General features: G+C 44.7%; 2 protein-coding genes across 6 annotated transcripts in view; one reads left to right on the top strand and one right to left on the bottom strand.

The window, feature by feature from the left end:
• PCMT1 (protein-L-isoaspartate (D-aspartate) O-methyltransferase) overlaps positions 1-3,189 on the bottom strand; it is a 34,005-nt gene extending 30,816 nt beyond the window's left edge. For 2 of the 5 annotated variants that reach the window (XR_012586201.1, XM_074580395.1), the window contains exon 1: positions 2,894-3,186. Coding sequence is in view for 2 of the 5 variants with exons in the window: in XM_074580395.1 (XP_074436496.1) it covers positions 2,894-3,158 (265 nt within the window). In the remaining 3 variants the exon portion in view is untranslated. Of the gene's footprint in view, positions 1-2,893 lie in introns of all 5 variants that reach the window. The other 3 variants (XR_012586202.1, XM_074580397.1, XR_012586200.1) reach the window with 2 other exon arrangements.
• Positions 3,190-9,013: 5,824 nt separating this feature from the next.
• On the top strand, positions 9,014-18,989 carry NUP43 (nucleoporin 43). The gene is made up of 8 exons (XM_074580392.1): positions 9,014-9,317; positions 9,720-9,842; positions 10,089-10,166; positions 11,089-11,266; positions 14,241-14,376; positions 15,294-15,445; positions 16,421-16,543; positions 17,826-18,989. The coding sequence occupies exons 1-8, from the start codon at positions 9,054-9,056 to the stop codon at positions 18,038-18,040; spliced, it is 1,269 nt and encodes a 422-aa protein (XP_074436493.1). The 5' UTR covers positions 9,014-9,053; the 3' UTR covers positions 18,041-18,989.
• Positions 18,990-19,614: the final 625 nt, after the last annotated feature.

The raw sequence follows: 19,614 nt of genomic DNA, 5'->3' as shown, positions 1-19,614 counted from the left end.
GTTAATATAGTTTCATGAAATTAGAGCACTTTATTGCCAGAAAACAGAAGCGTAACTGTCAATAACAACTTATAATGAAGAATAGCCTTTTTAGCTGTTTTACAGGAAAAGAATACGTAGCCTACAGGAGTTTTCCATTGATGTTTTTATTTGGAAGCAAAACCAGTTTAAGAAGCTCACATTCTCCCCAGCCCACTTACACTCATAACAAAGTTCACTGCTTCTCTAACCACAATAGTACAACAGTTTACAGATACTTAGGAGTTTAAACCCCGGTGTTTCCTAAGAGGAGTAACGAGAAAATGATCCAGTCTTACAATACAGCCTCCCTCACAGCAGTTCTATAAGCACAGTGAAAAGAAGACTTGTGGCACAAAGGCAGGAGCAAGAACCTCTCGACCAGGCTTTGCTGCAGAAGAAAACATACTATGTCACTACAACCTGCATTATTTCCTTTAAGTTATGAAAATTACACACTAAATAACATACTCAGTTACTAAGTTACACACAAGATAAACACTCAGACAACATCAAATTAACCTCATCTCCCTTGCATTCTTTCTTCTAGCATAAAAATGCTAGAAATGCTATGCTATGCTTTTTAAGGGGAAAAAAAACACATTGAGGGATTCTACTACTCAAAAGGAATTCTCTAGAACATTTTAGTCTTTCTGCAACCAATGATTTTTAAGTTTGTTAAAATATATCCAAGAGAATTATATATCATATAAAACAGGACTTTCTTCTAAACTTGTTCCCAACTTTAGCAACCAGCTATCATCTTACCTGGAGAACTCTTAATTAAGAGTTATGGTCTTAATCCTGGAACTGCTCTGCACTGATAAAGCCTTATGCCATCACTGGTGTCCCACTGAGGTCAACAACACAATCTTGCTGCAATATCAAAAGCCTCCATGCCTTCGCAACATTTTGTTTCTAATCCACTATTTAACACCCCTCAAAATATTTTGGCATACATATACAGAACAAGGGGGGAGGGGGGGAATTACAGACTGTATTTTTCCAGGTAATTACCATCACTGTGTATTTGGAGATTACAATATTGAACACTTCCAGTTTACTTTCCTCTTCCTATTCTACTATTGTTATGTACTAACTATAAGGGGTTTCAGCTTTTTCATTATTATTTGCAAAGCCCTCAACAGTTTCCATGTGTTGAAAAACACTGTCATTGTTTTCTTCAACAAAGAAATCAGTTTTGCCTTCAGGTTCTGAAAGCCATAGACAATTCTGGCAATAATCACTTTTTGGACATATTTTGGAGCTTGACATTCATTTTTATGTCAGAAAGTTTTCCCCTGCTGTGTAACGGAACAGAATTTCACTAAAACAGTATTTCTAGCCCTTACAGTTGCAAAACAAAACAAAAAAAATTGCACTGCAACTCTCATAACTAGATAAGTTGTTATTTATTTGTTAAACAGGTAGTTTTTAAAGTGAACGTGAAAATCACTTCAGCATGCATTGCTCTACTGGATAGAAGTGTTCTCAAAAGAGTGGCAAAAGAAAATACTGGAACAGTGTTAGTATCAGAGGATCTAACATAAGCAGACTGGAGAAAAAAAAACAAGGATGATTCTCCTATGTCTCCAAAATAACAATGAGGCCAAACAGGTGAAGTTGTCTGTAGTCTTGCAGCATCACTGAAATAGGAGACAACTGCCATAACACAGGCTCCAAATCTACATCCTTTTACGTCTAGGACACGGACTCGAGGAGAGGAAGGGAAAGACTGGGTGTAAAGAAAAGAGTCACTACAAGCATACCTAATACGAATTAATCCGAGGCTAACAGGAAAAACGGAAGCTCTGAATAGGGAAGGTGTTATCACCCTGTGCTCTCAGCCTGGATCAGGTGTAAATGACCCTGCAGACTTGGGCTGAAGTACATCAGTGAAGAGCAGCCGCCCAACACCTTGCACACGCAGCACGGGGACAGCGCAAACCTTCGGCAGGGACAAGGAACGCCAAGTGCCGGGCGGTCCCCGCAAAGTTCGGCGACAGCACGAGTCCGTAGCCTCGGCAGCTCCTCTCCTCTCCCAGCGGTCCCACACCACCACTTCGAGAGGAGCAAGGCAGGACTGGGGCCAAAAGCCAGCATTTCGGACCTCACGCGTGGACTGCTGCCCCACGCTCCTTCCACCCAACGCAAACAACCTCGGGCCTTCTTCGGCGCGTTTCCCGAACCCGGGCAGCTCCTGCTGCGTTTAGCCGGGGCCTCAAGGACTGGAGGACGGTCGCTGGGCGCCCGCCGACACCACCGTTCCGCCCGCCCTGCGAGGGGCCTCGGGGGGCGGCTCCCCCCCGACCCGGCAGAGGCGGCCGGAGCCAAGCCAGAGGGACGCGGAGCCCGCTGCCTGCGGAGGATCACGGGCCCTCCGGGGCTGCTGCCGCCGCGGCGGCCCCGCCTCAGCTCGCACTAAGAGCGCTACGGCCAGGCGGCGGGAAGGGGGCCGGGAAAAGGGGAGGGGGGGAGGTGGCGGGCTGACAACAGCCACGGCCGCCGCGCAGCGCTTCCCCTCCGGGACCGCCATCGGCACCGCCCCTCCCGCCGCATCTCCTCCCGCAACAACAGCCCAGGCCCGCCCTGCGCCAGCGGCCACCGCCCTCCCTCAGCCCGCCTGCGGGACGACGGCGGAGCTGCTACACCGCTCCCTCCCGGGAGGGACCCGGACGGACACCCAGACACACACCCCCCCGGCTGGGCACCGCCTTCGCCTCCTCCCCCCGCCGGCACCGCTCCTTGACAGTTGTCGGCTGGGCGGGCGCCGCGGGAACGCCAAGTGCGTGCGGCCGGTAACGGTCCGTCCGTCCCCCGCTCCCGCCGCAGCTGAGGCGAGAGGGGTGGCCCCCCCGCCCCACCAGGGACTCACTGCGGAGGTTGTGGATGAGCTCGGAGTGACTGGCGCCGCCCGACTTCCAGGCCATGGCTAGACACGCTCTGCGGAGCAGGTACAGAGCCGCCTTCAGCGCCGCGACTGCGCACAGCAGCTTCCCCAGGAAGGACACAACCTCCAGCGCCGACACAGGCGCCGCCTCCTCGCCGCCGCCGCCACCTCCCCCTCCCGCCGCCGCCGCGGCCGCCGCGCGCCCGCCGAGGGGAGGGGCCACGCGCCCACCGCCCCGCGCGCCCGACATCCTCCCGCCGCTGCTGCCGCCGCCGCTGCCGGCCCGCGCTGCCCCCCGCGCATGCGCCCCCGCGGGCGCGCGTGGGGAAATCCGCGGGGGCGGCGGTTGCTCTGCGGTCCCCCCTCCCGCCCCGCCCGGTGCCCAGGGGCTGCGGGTTTTGTGTCAACTGAAGAGCTCCGTTAATGAATGGGGCTAAGGTAAACGGTACCCCCCCAGCTTTGGCCTGTCGTGAAAGGAGCCGGCAGCCGCCGTGTACTGACAAAGCGGGGCGGGGGGGTGTGTGATGGCGGCACGACCCTTACGGGCAGGCCAGGCCCGGCCTGCCGGTAACGGCGGCGCCACCACCTCCCCCCCCCCCCCCCGCGCCGCCGCGGCGGCCCAGCGCGCGCCCTTGCGACGGAGCCAATTACCGCCGTCCCGCCGCGCGGCATTATGCATGGGGCGCGCCTATTGGCCGTCGCGAGCCCGCGCGGGCCAGGCCTACGTGTCGGAGGCTGCCATTGGTCAGTCTCCGAGGACGGCCGCCGCGCCTCCGCCCCGCAGGCGGCAGTCAGTGCGGGGGGCGGGGGGGGGAGGTGGCGAAGGGAGGATGTGACCAAGCCCATGGAAAACAACACCCCCTTCACCCCACCCCCCCAAAAAAAAATGGGGAGGGATGGGGGCGGTTATGAGAGTTGGCACACCTGTCCGTACGGCTAAAGGCTGCCAGGGGCACCGACGGCCTGTCACGAGCGCGATGCTGTCGTAGGACGAAGTTACGATTTAAAATTCCTTTTAAAAGGCGCCGAGGTCATAACATCAGTGACTCGGAATTTAATAAAACGCCGAACTGACGCTCTGTCCCAGCGTAGGCGCACCATGAAGTAGCGATCTTAAGGGAAAAGTTGAACCTCCGGTTCCTCCCGCAGCATAATGCAGAAAACCACAGAATTAATTTCCTACAGTCATGTGGTATTCCTGGGTACTCCTGAACCCCTTAATGATCAATTTACCCACCAATCTTCGTTTGCCACCTGTTATTTATATGTGTTTCTATTGTTCGGTTGTTTGGTTTTTTTTGTTAAGGGAAAGCAAATTCCATTATTGCAGACAGTTTTGGGGAACCTGCTGTCAGACTTCTACATTTGTGCCCCCTTCTGGTCCCTGCGAACGAGTTTCCACACATAATTCTGCAGCACTTCCTCTCTTAACCAGGCACAACGGCGCAGGGATGTCATCCGCTTGGTGCCAGACAGCACGGTTTTCGTTTCTTTTCTTTTGAAACATGGGAACAGCAATACATAACTATGAATGGATAGGCCCTATCAATAGTAGGTTGTGTAAACATTAGAGAAAACAAGGCATCATCCAGCAGATATAAATTCAAATATTATATTGTTTCTTAAAAGCGTTCCTGATACAAGGACACACATAGCCTAACATACCACCATGGGAGACACAGATAACATCATCTTCTGTGCAAGAACCCATGCTGGGAGGGATGAGCCTGTTCCAGTTCCACACAACACATATACTCCATCCCATCATTGCTGGCTCGGGTGAAGGAAATGAGCTGAAGGTGGGCATCTGTTTTTCCGGCTAGCAGTCAATCCAGGGCAAATCTGGCAGTTGCCCGATGCATACACCAGGTCCCATCCATAGACTGCCCAGACCTTTCCCATCTGAGTCTTTTAATCCTGGAGACAGAGCCACTGCTTCATTCTGTATTCTCCATCTGACTTCTAAGCATGATCTGGCAGCTGCTCTACAGTCCGTGAGAGACTCCCAGCCTGCCCCAGAACATAAAAGGTCTCCCTATTGTATCCAGTGGGCTGGGAGAGAAGGAAAGAAGCCGTGGAGTTAGAGGAATTCCCAAAGGGCAGCAAATACTGTGAACAGACAGACATTGTAAAAATACACACACAAAAATACTTCATTGTTTTAAATGCAAAAGGCGTTTTCTGTTGTCAGATGCAAGCAAACTGCATTGCTCTCACATAGAGAGGCTGTTGGCAAGAAACTAGCTGGCCCATGTTTAAAAGCATTCCAGGGATACTTACCCCCTTGGGAGACCAGAAACACAAGAGAAACCATTTACATGGGAACTGACGCTGCTGACCAGCACCAGCCTGAATTAGGGTTCAGCTCGTCACAGCGCACAGAGAAAGAGCCCACCTTTATCTCCCAGGAACTCGCAGGCTTGCCCAGGCACTTTCGGACTGAATGTACCTATTGTCCATCTCTTGGCTACATTCTTGGCATGACTGTTCAGAGAATGACAAGAACATAAGCGTGAGCCTTCCTAAGCGATATCTGAGGTGTCTTGGATGGATACCAGGCATGTGTGAAGGAAACAGCATTCGTCTCTGCAAGTTTCTGAGAGCCAAGTTGCCTCAAAGGGCCCTGAGAAACTAACATGCACCAATAGCGACAGGATGCACCCAGTTGTGCAGTAAACAAACTTGAGGGTCCCTAGCTCTTTCTGCTCTATAGGCCCAGGCCATGAGTGCATTTATGTAAACTTATTAAGAGCATATCCATTACGATAAAACTAAAAGGAATGTAGACATTCTACGCTAAAGACAAGCAGAAATTAAAAAAAATAAATTAAAATGTTTCCTGCCCATCAGCATTCACGTGGAAACGCTCCATCTGCTCTGACACTCAGCATTCCTGTATCCTCTTCCCCCTCACTTGTCCAAACCAGCATGAGCACCTTGGTCCCTGGGTGTCCACTGCCAGTTGCAGGTAGAGCCATCTTCTACATCTTCCACAGGTAGAGCCATCTCCCTTGACTCTCCAGGTCCATGCTGGTGCACGGACAGCCCTGTTAGGGAGGAGGCATGGGAATGCCAGCAGCCAGAGTGGGCCATCACTTGATTGTTCTGACATGGAGATCCCACTAATTTTAAGCACATGACGGATCTCTCTCCTTTTCCGCACATTCACCCACATCTCAATCTCTTAGCAGTACTTATATACATTTATATATAAACCCCTCCACGCTACTATTTCTGTTTCATCCCTTCCCTCCCACCTCATGAACCCATTAGATTTTTAAAATTCTTTGAATTTAAAAAGCGTATGAAAAGTTGATCATCACTGTCTGATCCCATCTGCTTCTGCATATACATACTACAAGCAGAAATTTCCGTGTGAAATGTTCCTGCTGAACATTTCCGCAGTTATGTCCCATACCCCACACTGATTGGCTTCTACACCTACAGTCACTCCTCTCCTTGCCTCCATTCTGGCTTTAATTAATCACTCTCTTTCATCTCATTTCTTTCCCTGCAGTCTCAAGCCAGTTTGGTGTGTACTTTGATTTTGTATTTCCATTTCATAAACTCACATTATTTTGAACTCCGCATCCCTCTTTTCACAGCCCTGCACTCAAAGAGGAGATGAGAAGGACCCACGCACATCAGTGACTCTCCGTGTTAGGGAGCAGCAGGACTGGGACCCCTCTGTGAGAGAAGGTGAGCCTGGAGCCAGGGATGACAATGCCACACAGCAGGACACCATCCCACGGTGTCCAAGCGAGGCAAGCAGAGCAGGGCTGGGGACGGTAATGGTTTTGCCATCAAGTAAAAGCAAAGTGACAAGTCAGGCCCCACGTCAAGCCAGCCACCAGGGCAGGGATGTGGCTGGGCACGGGCCCTCCTACAACACAGCTGAAGCCAGCAGTGCGTGCCCCAGCCCAGATGGGAGCCCCGGGGTGGGGCAAGTAAGGCTTATGAACGCCCCCGGGGCCCTGGCACTCTGCTCTTCAATCTGCTCTGCAGTACCCTGCATAGCGACTGCGCTTCTTCAAGGCATGGAACTGGGCACGAGTCCAGGAGTTACGACCAACAGTAAATATGGTGTCTCCAAATAAATTTCTTAAAATATTGTTCAATGATAATTGGAGGAAAGCAGATTATAAGCAAATAGGGTTCAGAATTAGCTTTATCCTCCCCTATTACACCCACTGATTTAGTAAGTGCCTTCATTCCCAGGCCCCCTAACCTCTGGCAGAGGGAGAGGCATACTTTCCATTTTCTTCCCTTTCACTCACACTCCTAGCTTTAGCCACATTTAAGGATAATCAATAGATGCTCCTTGTTGTCTTAGCTAATAAGTTTGGACCCAATGCCCAGAGTCAGCTTTGTCTAGAATTTAACATCCTTTTTGACAACCTCAGAAATATTTGATGAGGCGTATTTTCTCCCCGTGTTTGTTTCCTCCTTTTATTTGTTTATTTAAATCTGCTATCACACTGAAACAACACACTAACACAGTAAACATCTTTCATAGTGATCAAACACAGAGAATATATTTATAGCTTTACAGAGCAGCCCTACATCCATCACAGCTCTCACCTCCATCACATCAGACGCTGCCAACATTTTCTTAAAAAAAAGTGTAAGACAGGGAAGAAAAATTGTGATTCTTCTTTCCCTTTTAATGAAAATAAGCCTCTATGACCAATCTACTCCCCTTAATACTTCCCAAGTGCTTTTGAACAAGCAATCCTGAGTAAAGAAGGAAACCATCCAAGAGCACAAGAGAAAATATACACAGAGAAATAATAAAGTAACAAAAAAAAAGAAGTTTGCCTAATAAAGCATTTAAATAATCCTAAAGTGTTATCTCTTCCACTTTTAGCTATCTGGTCTGTAGTTGAGCTGTATTCTGAGGCTGCCTATTGACCTTTCTCACGAGTGTTATGAGAGTTAGCTGAAAATACCCTTGGAGTTGACAGTGACTTGCAGGATTGCTGTTAGCAGCTTAATACAGGGCACCAGAGGTATTGGCTATTGTACAACAATAATGCTACTGCAGCATGCAACAAAGCGGTTTTAAGGCTTGCAGTACGGCAGGCTACGATAGCATCCAGCTTGTTGAATACGTTCAGTGTTGGATTCTGTTGTACATGAAAATAAAAGTTCCTCACGACTGAAGTTCAAATGATGCATAAAGCATAGAAAATACCACTGATTTGGTACCACATCTGAATTATTACAAGACGGCACAGCAGACTTGATGGGGAACTCAAGAACGCTGTATAGAAAAAAACTGACAGATGGCTCTGGCAGGCAAACTGCAATAACACAGCTGGAAGTTTGACCAAGCCACTGCCACTAATGCCGGTAAATCCACCTGACAGAGCGCTAGCAGTGGCAGCTTTGAAAAAAAATGCAGCAGAAAATCAGGTTGTAAAAGTAGGATGGTGCTTGCGAGAAAGTCCCTTACTGCACTGCAGTGACTGAATCCTCTGAAATGACAATGTAGCAATGTCAGCCTTTGGCTCGTTTTACAAGAAACCTCTGATTTTTTTATTGCAGTTGTTTATGTCTCACGTGAAATACGGTAAAGAAAGTACATGTGTGCCTTTGTTTGGTTTAATGTGCTATTCGGAAGAAAATAAATTATTGTTGTACTTCTTTCTGTACAGTCAGGAATCTGACAGAGGGAGAAGAGTATCACTCCCAGATATTTAAAAGCAAACCCCGACCACAGATTATTAGTTGCTTTAAAAGTCATTGATTTGGAGAAAATAAAAGTTGGCGACCTTGCGAAGATGACACAGACGCGTAACGTTCTCGGGGGGAAGGCGGCCCAGCTGAGCAGCCGGTAAATATACACCGGAAAATTCAATTATTTCTTTATTTCTTCCTCTCCCGGACCCGATTCGGCAAGTAGCGCCTGGGCGATGCGCGCCGGTGCAGCGGCTTTGCTGCCCGTGATGGCGAGGCCCGAGCTCGCAGCGGCAGGGCCCGGCAGGGCCGGGCAGGGCCGGGCAACGCCGCGGCAGCACCCCCCCCGCCCCTCGTGGCCTTACCGGTGAGCGAACGGTCGGGGCTGCCGGTAAGCGCCGGCAGCTGGCGCTGCGCGGCTGCTACATAGGGCGGTGCCGTTCAGGCTGCCACCCTGCTCCCCGCCATGCCCGGCGCTGGCCCACCCGGGCGCGCTCACGCTCTCCGCCCCCGCGCCCTAACCTTGTCCCTCCGCGCCCGCCGTCGCGCCGCAGCCAATCAGCAGGCGCGGCGCGGGGCGGGCGGGAGCCGGCGCGCGGCGGGGGCGGCCATGGAGGAGGTGTGCGCCAAGTTCGTGTCGCAGAAGATCAGCAAGACCCGCTGGCGGCCCCTGCCCGCCGCCGCCCTCCACCCCCCCGACGTCTTCGCCACCGGCTCCTGGGACAACGAGGTAGCGGGCCGGCGGGCGGGTGCGGAGGCGCGGCGCGTCCTTCCCGCCGGGGCGTGGGACAGGCGGCGGCGCCCCCCGCCCCCTCGGCCCCCTCAGCCTGGCGCGGGAGAGCGGCGCCGGAGCCCCCTGTTAGCACCCCCCGCCCAGGCGGTCCCGGTTTTCGCTTGGCTGAGCCTTCCTCGCGTCCCGGTGGAAGGCGGGGTCCCGCCCCACTGCTCGGCAGGGTTATCCCGCTTCCCCCCACTCCTCCGGCCGGCGGAGGCTTCCTCCGGAGCGGTGCGCGGCCTGCAGCCCGTTGCTTTCCCTGGCTGTAGAGAGAAGGCGGTGACACCCGGGCTGCCTTGTTGTTAGATACTTTCAAAAGCGTCTTCGAGTAAAACTGGTGGTGTCGTTCCTGTACAGGACAACAGGATCTCCATTTGGTCTATTGGAGACCTTGGCAATGCGGGCATCAATGGTGAATATCAAGGAGAGCCTCAGCTGCTGTGTGACATCAGGCACAACGGTGATGTTATGGACATGCAGGTAAAATAGCTGTGTTGAATAGATCTGTACTAGAAGAAATTAAGTGATAGTGAGCTGTCAAAATGCTGAGATTGACCAAGAAAAATTCTTATGAAGAGAAAAAAACAACCAGTATCGGTTTGTGGGTTGTTGGCTGTTTTTTTTTGGTTTGTTTTTTTTTTTACTATACCTAGCAATAATTTAGGTTACTCTAAAATCAAAATGGTACTGATAGCAACTAATAATATGCTTCTTATCTCTCTTTAGTTTTTGGATCAAGAGAGAATAGTGGTTGCCTCATCAACAGGAACTGTAACTGTATTCCGTCATCATCAAAATAACCAGGTAAGTAACTTGCCCTGGCTTTAAGCTGCTAGTCTGTGTAACACAAGTCACTTTGATCTCAGCGTAAGATTTCTCAAAAGTACCAGAGCAAGAAACATCTGCATACCAAAATCACTTTTTTGAACTCTGTTAGAAAAAGCATTGGCTTTATACATACAAGGAAACAAAAAAGCATTTTGCACACATACTACATAAATTAGATTCCAGAGCCAGATAGACTGGGTTATCTGCTAGTATGTATCTGTAACCAAATTGTCCACTCACTGAAAACATAGTTTAAGAGTTTAGATTGGTTTTGGGGGAGTTGCTATTAATGGACTTGTGTCCGCCTTATTAGAGTTTTTGCATTTTTGAACTAAATGACTCATGTTGAATTTCTTCTCACAAGTGTCATGTGAGGGAAGAAACGTAAACTTTGAATTCTTTTGCTTTGGTGTTAAATCATGGAAAATAAATGCGTAATGGCTTTTTAATGCATTCATAATGACGCAGCAAAGGCTAATTGTTAATAGTTTGATATGGTACCTAAAATAAACCGAATTCCTTGCAATCAAAATGTAAATCTGACCTTATATTTTGTAAAAGCCTCAGCTCTTTTCTCTTGTCCTGGGGAAAGACCAAAGGGATAAGTCTAGTGAAAGATGTTTCACAGTTTATAAATAGAGTGTGTTCTTTCTGATTTTTAGCTCATATGAGAAAGCTGGTTCAGAGAAGAAATAATCAATGTTTCATTGAAGGGTTGTGTGCTCAAGAGTTGAGGAAAATGTAGATCTCTTGATTCTTATTTGTGTAGGAGATTCTCATTCTTGTGAGGTAGTGTGGCTTTCCTGGAGCTTGTTTGTGGTTTCGTGAGTATTCTGGAAGCTTTGGTCTATCAGGATCATTATTTAACAGCAGAATTTAATGTCCGGTTACTATTTAGACTTTATCTGCCAACCATCGGTGGGAGAAAGCCCATTATCATGTGGATCAAGACACGTCTTGTGGTGGAGCAGCATGTACTGGAGTCATTTGCAACAACCCAGAAATTGTCACTGTTGGAGAAGATGGTAGAATAAATCTCTTCAGAGCTGACCAAAAGGATGCAGTAAGAACTATAGGTATGTGAAATAACTGTTCAAACTATTTTAATTTGGAGTAGCTTGTTTGGTTTTTAGCTTCTCAAACAATAACCAAAAAAAAAAGTAGGAAGTCAATTGAGAATTGAATTAAATATTCCAAGTTGAATGTATTTGCTCCAGATATTCCTGTATTCCTACAGACTTTGTGTACCTGAATTGTATTTCAAATGTATTTCTATATTCATTCAGATATTTGCAAGTTAATGTTTTAACCGATGGAGAATTTTTGAGCCAAACATTCTCTGTAGGCTTCTGTTTCATCTAGAATTGTTAAATGCTATGAAAGTATATGAGAAATATGGTTAGACTTCAAGTAGTATTGTGTCCCAAGTTCTTCATAACTGGAGGTCAGTGAAATGGTCATTTCAATTCACTCTTTGTATTAAGATTAACCTGCCTGGTGTCCATATTCAGAAACATCTAGTTTGCTGTGTCTAAAGGAACACCATTGTTCTTCTGCCAGATATCATGGCTTACAGTGATCACTTCTCCCTTAGTGAAAAAGCTCCATATTTCCTAGACTAATAGATCATGTGAAAGTTGTCAAAACCTGGTAATTCTCAACTCTTCTGTTATGCTAGTCTCATGGAAATAGAATACGAGTTTGTAGCATCTGTTGAAAATGAAACTTAAAAGCAGAAATAATTTAAAGGACAGTAATGCTATGTTTGATAGTGGCATTATTAAACTGGGACTTTCTCCTTGAAACTACAGTTTGACACAGTGCCTGTGTTTCTCCTCAAGTGAAATCATGCCTCTAACAGATGAAGGAATTTACACAGTGGTAAGCCAATTAAGGAAGGAAGTACTCTGGGATTTCTAGAGGGAGTACTTATGTGTGGATGGCTGTATACACACACACACAAGATAAATCCTATTAATTGCTTACAGTTCTTTACTGAAGCTCCTTGAGAATTCAGGTAGAAAACCTTTCTATGCCTTTAAAAAAAAAAAAAGGTAGCAAAACATGAGGCAGAATTTATTAGCATGTGCCCCCAAAACACAGCCACTTTCCCTTTGAGGGGCGAGAACATTAACTGGTTTAAGAAGGATAATTTTATTGTAACATTTTAACTTGTACCAGAATACTCTGTGTTAGTATCTGTATATAAGTTTAATAGAGTAGAATGTTTTGCTGACTCACAGGAAGCAGATGTCCACAAAAAAAAATGTATTTTTCTTTGGGCAATTGCTCAGATGCTTCCACATGCAAGTTGTTTAGTTTTTTTTTTAGTGCTCCCTTGACAGTACTATGTAAAAATGTGTGCTTTGTAGTGGTAGCATCAGCCAGTGTTATGCTGCAGTAAGACTTTGCATTGAGATTTGGTGGTGCATAAACACTTAAGAAATCACATGTGAATTAATTGAGACATTTCCTTTTGGAAATGGGAAGGGAAATGTTACAATAGGAATGGTCCATAAATAAATCAATCACACCTATGACTTAGTAAGTGAAGTTTACCTGGAGTTGTGTGGAAGGGACTAGCATGAACTCATTGACTAGAGATTACTTTACAGTAAAAGTTGGAGGAGGGGAGTGAATATCTTGGAAGACGCTTTCAATTTCTCAAAGTTCTTTCAAGTGCTTCCAACTTCAGGATGGAGTTCTGTGGTGTAAGCAATTCTTTGTACTGGTTCCCAATTCAATGCACCTTGACATTTCCCATGCGCTGAGCTGAACCCTCAACATGTTTTAAGAATTCTTGTACCTCATGAAATATTTGTAAAGGACTACCTTGCTATTTTTGTTATTGTTTCATGGATTTAAGAGTATAACACAAAATCGATATGTTTATAGTCAGTTGTGGTAGGAAAAAATCTCCAAAGTTAGAGGTGATGTAAAAATCTTTTTGAGCCAAAAGATGTATCGTTGCTAAATCACTTACTGTTATTCTGTCACAAAATTGTAAATCATTTAGAACTTTAGTATTCGGCAAGCTAACACTTCTGGTTTTTTGTTCCCCTCAGCTTTCAGGCAGAAAAGAAAACTCATTCAAATATCTATAACCAGGCGTCAATGTAAATCGTCTGTCTTAATATCAGAAAAGGTTTGCATCTTATGCAGAAAAAAGTCACCTGTATTTTCAGTATGGACTTACACAAGGAATTTTAAAATGCTTGAGGTGAAAATAAACTTAACAATGTTACCCCATCATAATCAAGATGAAAAGTTTATATATAGTAACAATCAAAACAGAAGAGTATGGTGTGTATGTTATTCTTTCCTAAAGCCTCAAAAGTTTCACCTCAATGCTTTGAAGTGTTTGACATTGTAAATTATTCTGACCAAAAGAAGCACTAGAGAAAAGGACCTGAAAGAAGAGCTTTGCCATTGAGTTATTAAGATTAACAAGCAAAGCGTAATTCTGGTTTGAGGTAAAACAGAACCAACTATGAGAGGCTTCTGGGACAGGGATGGATATCACATTGACAGTTCTTAGAAAAGGTCTAAAGAAAGTTGGTGAATTAAGTGCTTCTGTATACAACTGCTTAATGTTCTCAGCCAGAATTACCATTTCTTGTGTTCAAAAGAACTGCACCATGGCAAGCTCCATAGCTTGCCTCACATCAGTAGATGCAGAGCATATAAAGAAAACTCTTACAAAAACCACGGACCTGGCTAAATTGTTTCCTCCTCTTAGGAACTATAGAAAGAAATCTTATATATCAACAGGTAGTTCTGTAAGCACCAGAGCTAATTAAATATAGCTTCTTACAGATTTGTCTCAGTAGTGTTTGATATAGGAAGCAAGGGCTTCTTTTTCACCGGGTACCTTGCAACGCTTAAAATTTCACATTTCATTGGTCTGTCTCTGCCCCGGAAATGCAGAAAGGTTGTAACCATGTTTAAGCAGCTGTGTCCTGTTTCCTAAAAAAGAGATATTTTGTTGTAAATAAATAGAGACTAGCATTCTGTAGGGTTTTCTGAATGCTTTCCTCATCTCTCTTGCAGACAATGCAGACAGCAGTACACTCCATGCAGTGACTTTCCTTCGCACAACTGAGATCTTGACAGTAAATTCAATTGGACAGTTAAAAATATGGGACCTCAGACAGCAAAGAAATGAGCCATCTCAAATATTTTCTTTGTAAGACCTTCTTTGTTTTGCATATTTACTGAGAAGCATGTGCTGCTTTATATAATCTGATTTAGGTCTTTCCTGATACTGTCTTGACAATGAATGGGATGATAAATGATGGATTTTTTTTTAGAAGGTTTTTAACTTCTGTGATATTTAAATAATCAAAAGCAGACTCTGCTTAATGGCTGAATTACTATTGTGGCTGAGCATTTTATTTAGGTGATCTGTTTTATGACTTAACTCTTGAAGGACTATTGCACCTGTACACTTGCTCCTTTTTAAGAAAAAAACAAAACAACACCACAAAAACCAGCCCTCAGCCCAGAACTCTGTCTCTTTCCCTAATTAAATATACTTTACATCTGTTTTTCTCCACAGGCCTAATATAAAGTTTATGGCATTTGAATGATAGTTTTATGCCTTATGCGGTATTGTGAGAAAACAAACTGAGCTAGGTTCAAACCCTGTTGTCTGTGGAATAATTTCTATTGCTGTTAATAAGCTGTGGTTGAGGTACCTGGTTTTGTTAGTGTCCAGTCTCCCTTTGTAATTCTTCATAGATGTTGAAACTGTAACTATAATATGAATTTCAGAGTAACCTTCTTATTATTGTAGGTGTACTTAGAGCATTATCTGTATGCAACATTTTCTTGCTCCTGTAAAGCTGTCAGATATGGCATAGATGCCTGTATACCATAGGGCACAGAACCTGATGCTCATCCAAGTGCAGTTTCGTGTTATTGCCATACCTCTAATTTCCAGTAGATGTCATGCGGCTTCAGCCTGTAGTGATGCGGAATTGAAGCTGCAGTCGATACCGTTACCGTGTTTGTCAACACTGCTACTCATTAAGGAGGAGAAAATAGAAGCTGAATAAAGAACTCATGTCTGGGTTTTTTCTTTTTTTTCCTTCTCCTTTGCAGGACAGGTGACCGAGTTCCACTGCACTGTGTGGACAGGCACCCCAATCAGCAGCATATTGTGGCCACGGGGGGCCAGGATGGGATGCTGAGTATATGGGACATCAGGCAAGGTACTATACCAGTGTCCCTGCTGAACGCTCATGAAGCAGAAAGTAAGTATCTGAAATGGAGGGGGGAGAAGAAAGTGGCATTATAGACACTTCTAATTTCTGTAAAAAAAAAAAAAAAAATAAAAAAAAAATTAGGTGGTGTAACTACGATAGAAAGCAGTCACATAATTGCTACTGAATGTGTTTTCATTCAGTTGGCTTCAGTTTGTTCCTTCTCTGTATATGAGGCTGTTTATATCTAAAAGCCAACTTTATGTACACTAAAACTACACTTAGTAAGCAGCTCTTTAATGAGTCATTAGGTGCATTTAATCAGAATGACTATGTTTCTAGAAGGGTAAGTATAGAAATAGAAATTGATGCCGTGGTATGCATGTGTAGTAAAGCAAGAATGCAGTTACTAGCAAACTTGGAAACATGAAGAAGGAGGGGAAACTGAAGATAATATAGATCCATTTGGTGCTTCCACAATGCTGGAAAAAGCTCCCTTTCCTGGTAACTTTATATGAACAAGATGGCAACTCATTTTGTGATGAAAATTTCTTGACTTGATGCCACAATTATATTTAGAGAGTAAAAATATTTCTTGAGATGTTGAGTTTTACAGACTTAAATATCTTTTCCACAGTTGTGGTATTTAGACACAAAATAATAATGTGTGTGCTGGGAAAGAATGCATGCTGTGTGCAGATTTCAACTTAACAGTAGGGAAGATGGGATGAAAAAGTATTCGGAATGCCTAAATTCAGATAAGATTTTAACCTTTGGCAACTTTCACAGTACTGAAAACGCAACAAAATAGAGTCCTCTTCTCTCCCACGGGAGGGAAAACTGCAGTGAACAAGTACAGGCTGGGTTTTGTCTCCTACCCACATATGCCTAAGAACAGAAGGTTTTGGTGGGGGTCCTGGGTTCTTCTAAGTGCACGTCCACATCATACTAGCCAAAGTGCAGTGTGCCAAGTACATGATACTTGTTCTGAAGTGGTTTTATTTGGTTTTGGTTTGATACTTCCAGTGTGGGAAGTTCACTTCCATCCCTCCAACCCCGATCACTTATTTACGTGTTCTGAAGATGGATCTCTTTGGCACTGGGATACTTCCACAGACGTGTCTGAAAAACCGTCTTTTCTTCATCAAGGTAAGGATGTTTGAAGTCAATCTGTACTGAATTTGTCAGTTGACAACATAATTGAAGTTGATGTTCTCACATGACCCAATTAATAACACAATTCTAATACAGAAAATTAAAAGTTGGTGTCTTTGCTTAGAAAGAAGGCCCAGATAGACATGTCAGGAAAACTACTTATGAGGTTAATAGTCGTGTGAGTGTTTTGTGGTCTGTTTTGTGGGTTTTTTAATCCACTGTACTCTGTCCAGCATGTGAAGGGGCACATCTAGTATTTCAAAGATAGATCGTGTTCACTTAAAAAATCACCTGTATAAAGAAAACACACGAGGGCAGCCTAAATGACACACTGTTATCTGAGTCTCTGAGGGAGGTATACAAAATGTTATAATAATGCAATAACTTATACATCAATAGGATACTGGAATTATGAATTTATTCTTCAAGGTCATAATTGGAACTTTCAATTAATGAAACTGGATCCCTTTGTATCGTGGTAGGATTTTAATTAAAGATAAGATACTGACTTAATACAAACGCTCATTTTCACATTCTAGTCACAAAGACTGTTTAATTACTTGTCACTTCAGACCATAAACAGTGGGGAAACTTTCATATGATCTGCTGCCTTTGGCCTCAAAGTTGCCATTCAAAGCTCAGCCCTATGTAGGGAAACAACAGGACAACCAATTCAAGTTCCCCTCTGTGTGTTTTCTGGTATATTAAATATAAACCCTTTAGCACCACTTCAGCCACTTGTTAATTTTGTACTGAATGATAGTTCCCAAACTGAGACTTCACTTTGAATGTAAAATGTTACATGGAAAAAAATTTCAAAAATCCAGGTGTATCGCTTGCTGCCGAGTAAGCAGGGAGAAGGGACGGTAGGGAATAAGCAAAGCTGATGCCCCAAATATAGCAAGACACTGTATAAACAGACTTTTGTTCTTAGGTCTGTCATTGCTTTAGTCTCTGCCTAGAAAAACTTCTAGATACTTAGACTGTTTGTTCAGCGAGATGAGTTCTTAGCTGTGCTGACCTGTTTGTCTTAACCGAGGACAGAGCTGGTAGCAGGTTTCTGTAATCATTTCAGGTACTTGATTATTTTCTTAAGCTATTTTTTCCTTCATTTACCAAAGAGACAACAACATCTGTTAAGTAATCTGAAAACTGGCTTAAATGTAAAATGATATTTCCCATTATGTCTGTCCCATACCTACTACGCATCTCCAAATTCTGAGAATATGTAAACTAAATTGGAACTTATTTCCCTCTTTCCCTCTCCTTCTTTCAGGAGGAAGAAGTACTACCTATTTTTCCCACAATACCATTAACCATTCTGTAGTAAGTGCCTGGCTAAGCAACGATCCTACCAAAGACCGCATGGAAATCACCAACTTAATTCCAAATCAGACTTTGTCTGTGAATAGTTTAGATATTTTAGGACCATGCCTAGTATATGGTACCGATGCAGAGGCTATTTACGTGAACAGACAACTTTTCGCATGAAAACCACTCCAGTATCCTTTTGAAGTACTGATCACCTTGAACTCCTGGGAAATGTCAGATTCATCCTTAATGGCTCATTATTCTGTTATCAGCGTGTGGGGGAGAGGCCTACGGCTTGGTGCTGGTACTGCAGAAGAAATGTAAGGTGCCTCAGGTTCTGACAGCTGTCGCTTATTATTGATGTTGTTATTGATGCTCTGGGATGGGTAACAAAACAAGCGTATGTCTAAGGTTGCTCTTATTTCTTCCTCAGTACCTGTTTGGTTTTGGTAAGCAGGATGGTAGTCACTAGGGCAAGAATTTTTTTGCTGTAAACTGATGTCTATAATACATACACACGCATGCAAAGTGAAGAGAAGGTAACCCCCCGATTTTTATTATTTTCTCCTGCTGCTCCAAAGATATTTTTCAAGTATTAATTCCAAGGCCAAACTATGGGGTTCTTCTGAAATTCTTTTTATGTCATTTGAGAGAGATGGGTTTTTTTAAGCTGAGTTTTTTTATAAATTTAGGGGAACATAAACTTTTTACGTTAGTTCATGAGAATTGGAAAGGAAAACTGCTGAAGCTGTGAAATATGGAAGGTTCTGTAGGAATCTTAGCATTTTAGTAACACTATTTTGGATTATATACAGCTTCATCATTGACGCTGCATGTTAAAACTTGACAATGTGCTGGTAACTCCCAAAAGAAAAGTGGGTTTTTTTTATAGTTGAGGTTGTAATTGACAGGTGTGTTGGCTGTGTTTTCAGGTGTGAGAATAACTTTCTGAACTTGAGACATAGTCTTTGTCACAATCAAAATTTCACATCTGGTCTCTTGCAATCTTTGAAAAGTTAAATTTCATGACTAGTGTTGTATCTTCTTTTTGTGCAGAGAACCCTTTCTCTTTTTAATAAAAAGTTTTGCACAAGAATGCTGGTCTGACTTTACTAAGTTAGTTCGAACAGATGTAGTCATCGTTGCAGGAAGGTAAATAACCCAAAGTTATTTGGACTGATCCTGGGGATGCAATCTGAAGGATGGAGAGAAACCTCAGGATTGGGGCAGCAGCTGATTAAGTTATAAGGTTTTTAAATGACATTTTCCATCAAAACCGCTTTAGAGTGTATTTTACTTTTATGTTGGTGAGAAGAACCTTCTTGCTGTGTTGTGGTAAGAATCCTGTACCTCATCGCAATGTCTTGTGTGTCTGGCTGGAGGAGACGGATGGGGATATATCCCTTTGTATATCAACGTACAGAGTGTCCAAGAGGCTCCTTAGAGCTGCTTTAATTTCATTTCCCAAGTCGTTTGAAACACAGCGCTCTGCCAGACAAGAAAGGCTCGACATGTATCTCTGAGCGGTAACTGATGGGGCTGCCTTCCTGGCGACTTGCATACGTTGGTCCGTAACAAGTCCTTCGTTGGGGCACTAACTGGACCACGGAGGCCCACCAAAACTCCTTTCCCCGTTAGACGCTCGCTATTTATCCGTCGAGCTCGGTACTGCCGCGGAAGGGAAAAGCAGCACCTGAAACCTGGCGGCGGAGGAGGGGGGGGTCTCTGTATTCTCCGGTTCCCGCCGCCTTGCC

This window comes from Larus michahellis, chromosome 3 (assembly GCF_964199755.1).
Source record: "Larus michahellis chromosome 3, bLarMic1.1, whole genome shotgun sequence".
In the NCBI taxonomy this organism is placed as follows: Eukaryota; Metazoa; Chordata; class Aves; order Charadriiformes; family Laridae; genus Larus; species Larus michahellis.
Note: the sequence above shows the minus strand (reverse complement) of the source record. Positions and strands in the feature narration are given on the sequence as shown.

Bases quoted from the DNA above. Each gene is read 5' to 3' on its own strand.
- NUP43 (XM_074580392.1), top strand. From the start codon at position 9,054: ATGCCCGGCGCTGGCCCACCCGGGCGCGCTCACGCTCTCCGCCCCCGC. The intron at 9,318-9,719 runs GTAGCGGGCCGG...GTTCCTGTACAG, and splicing joins CCGGCTCCTGGGACAACGAG to GACAACAGGATCTCCATTTG. The intron at 11,267-14,240 runs GTATGTGAAATA...TCTCTCTTGCAG, and splicing joins GGATGCAGTAAGAACTATAG to ACAATGCAGACAGCAGTACA.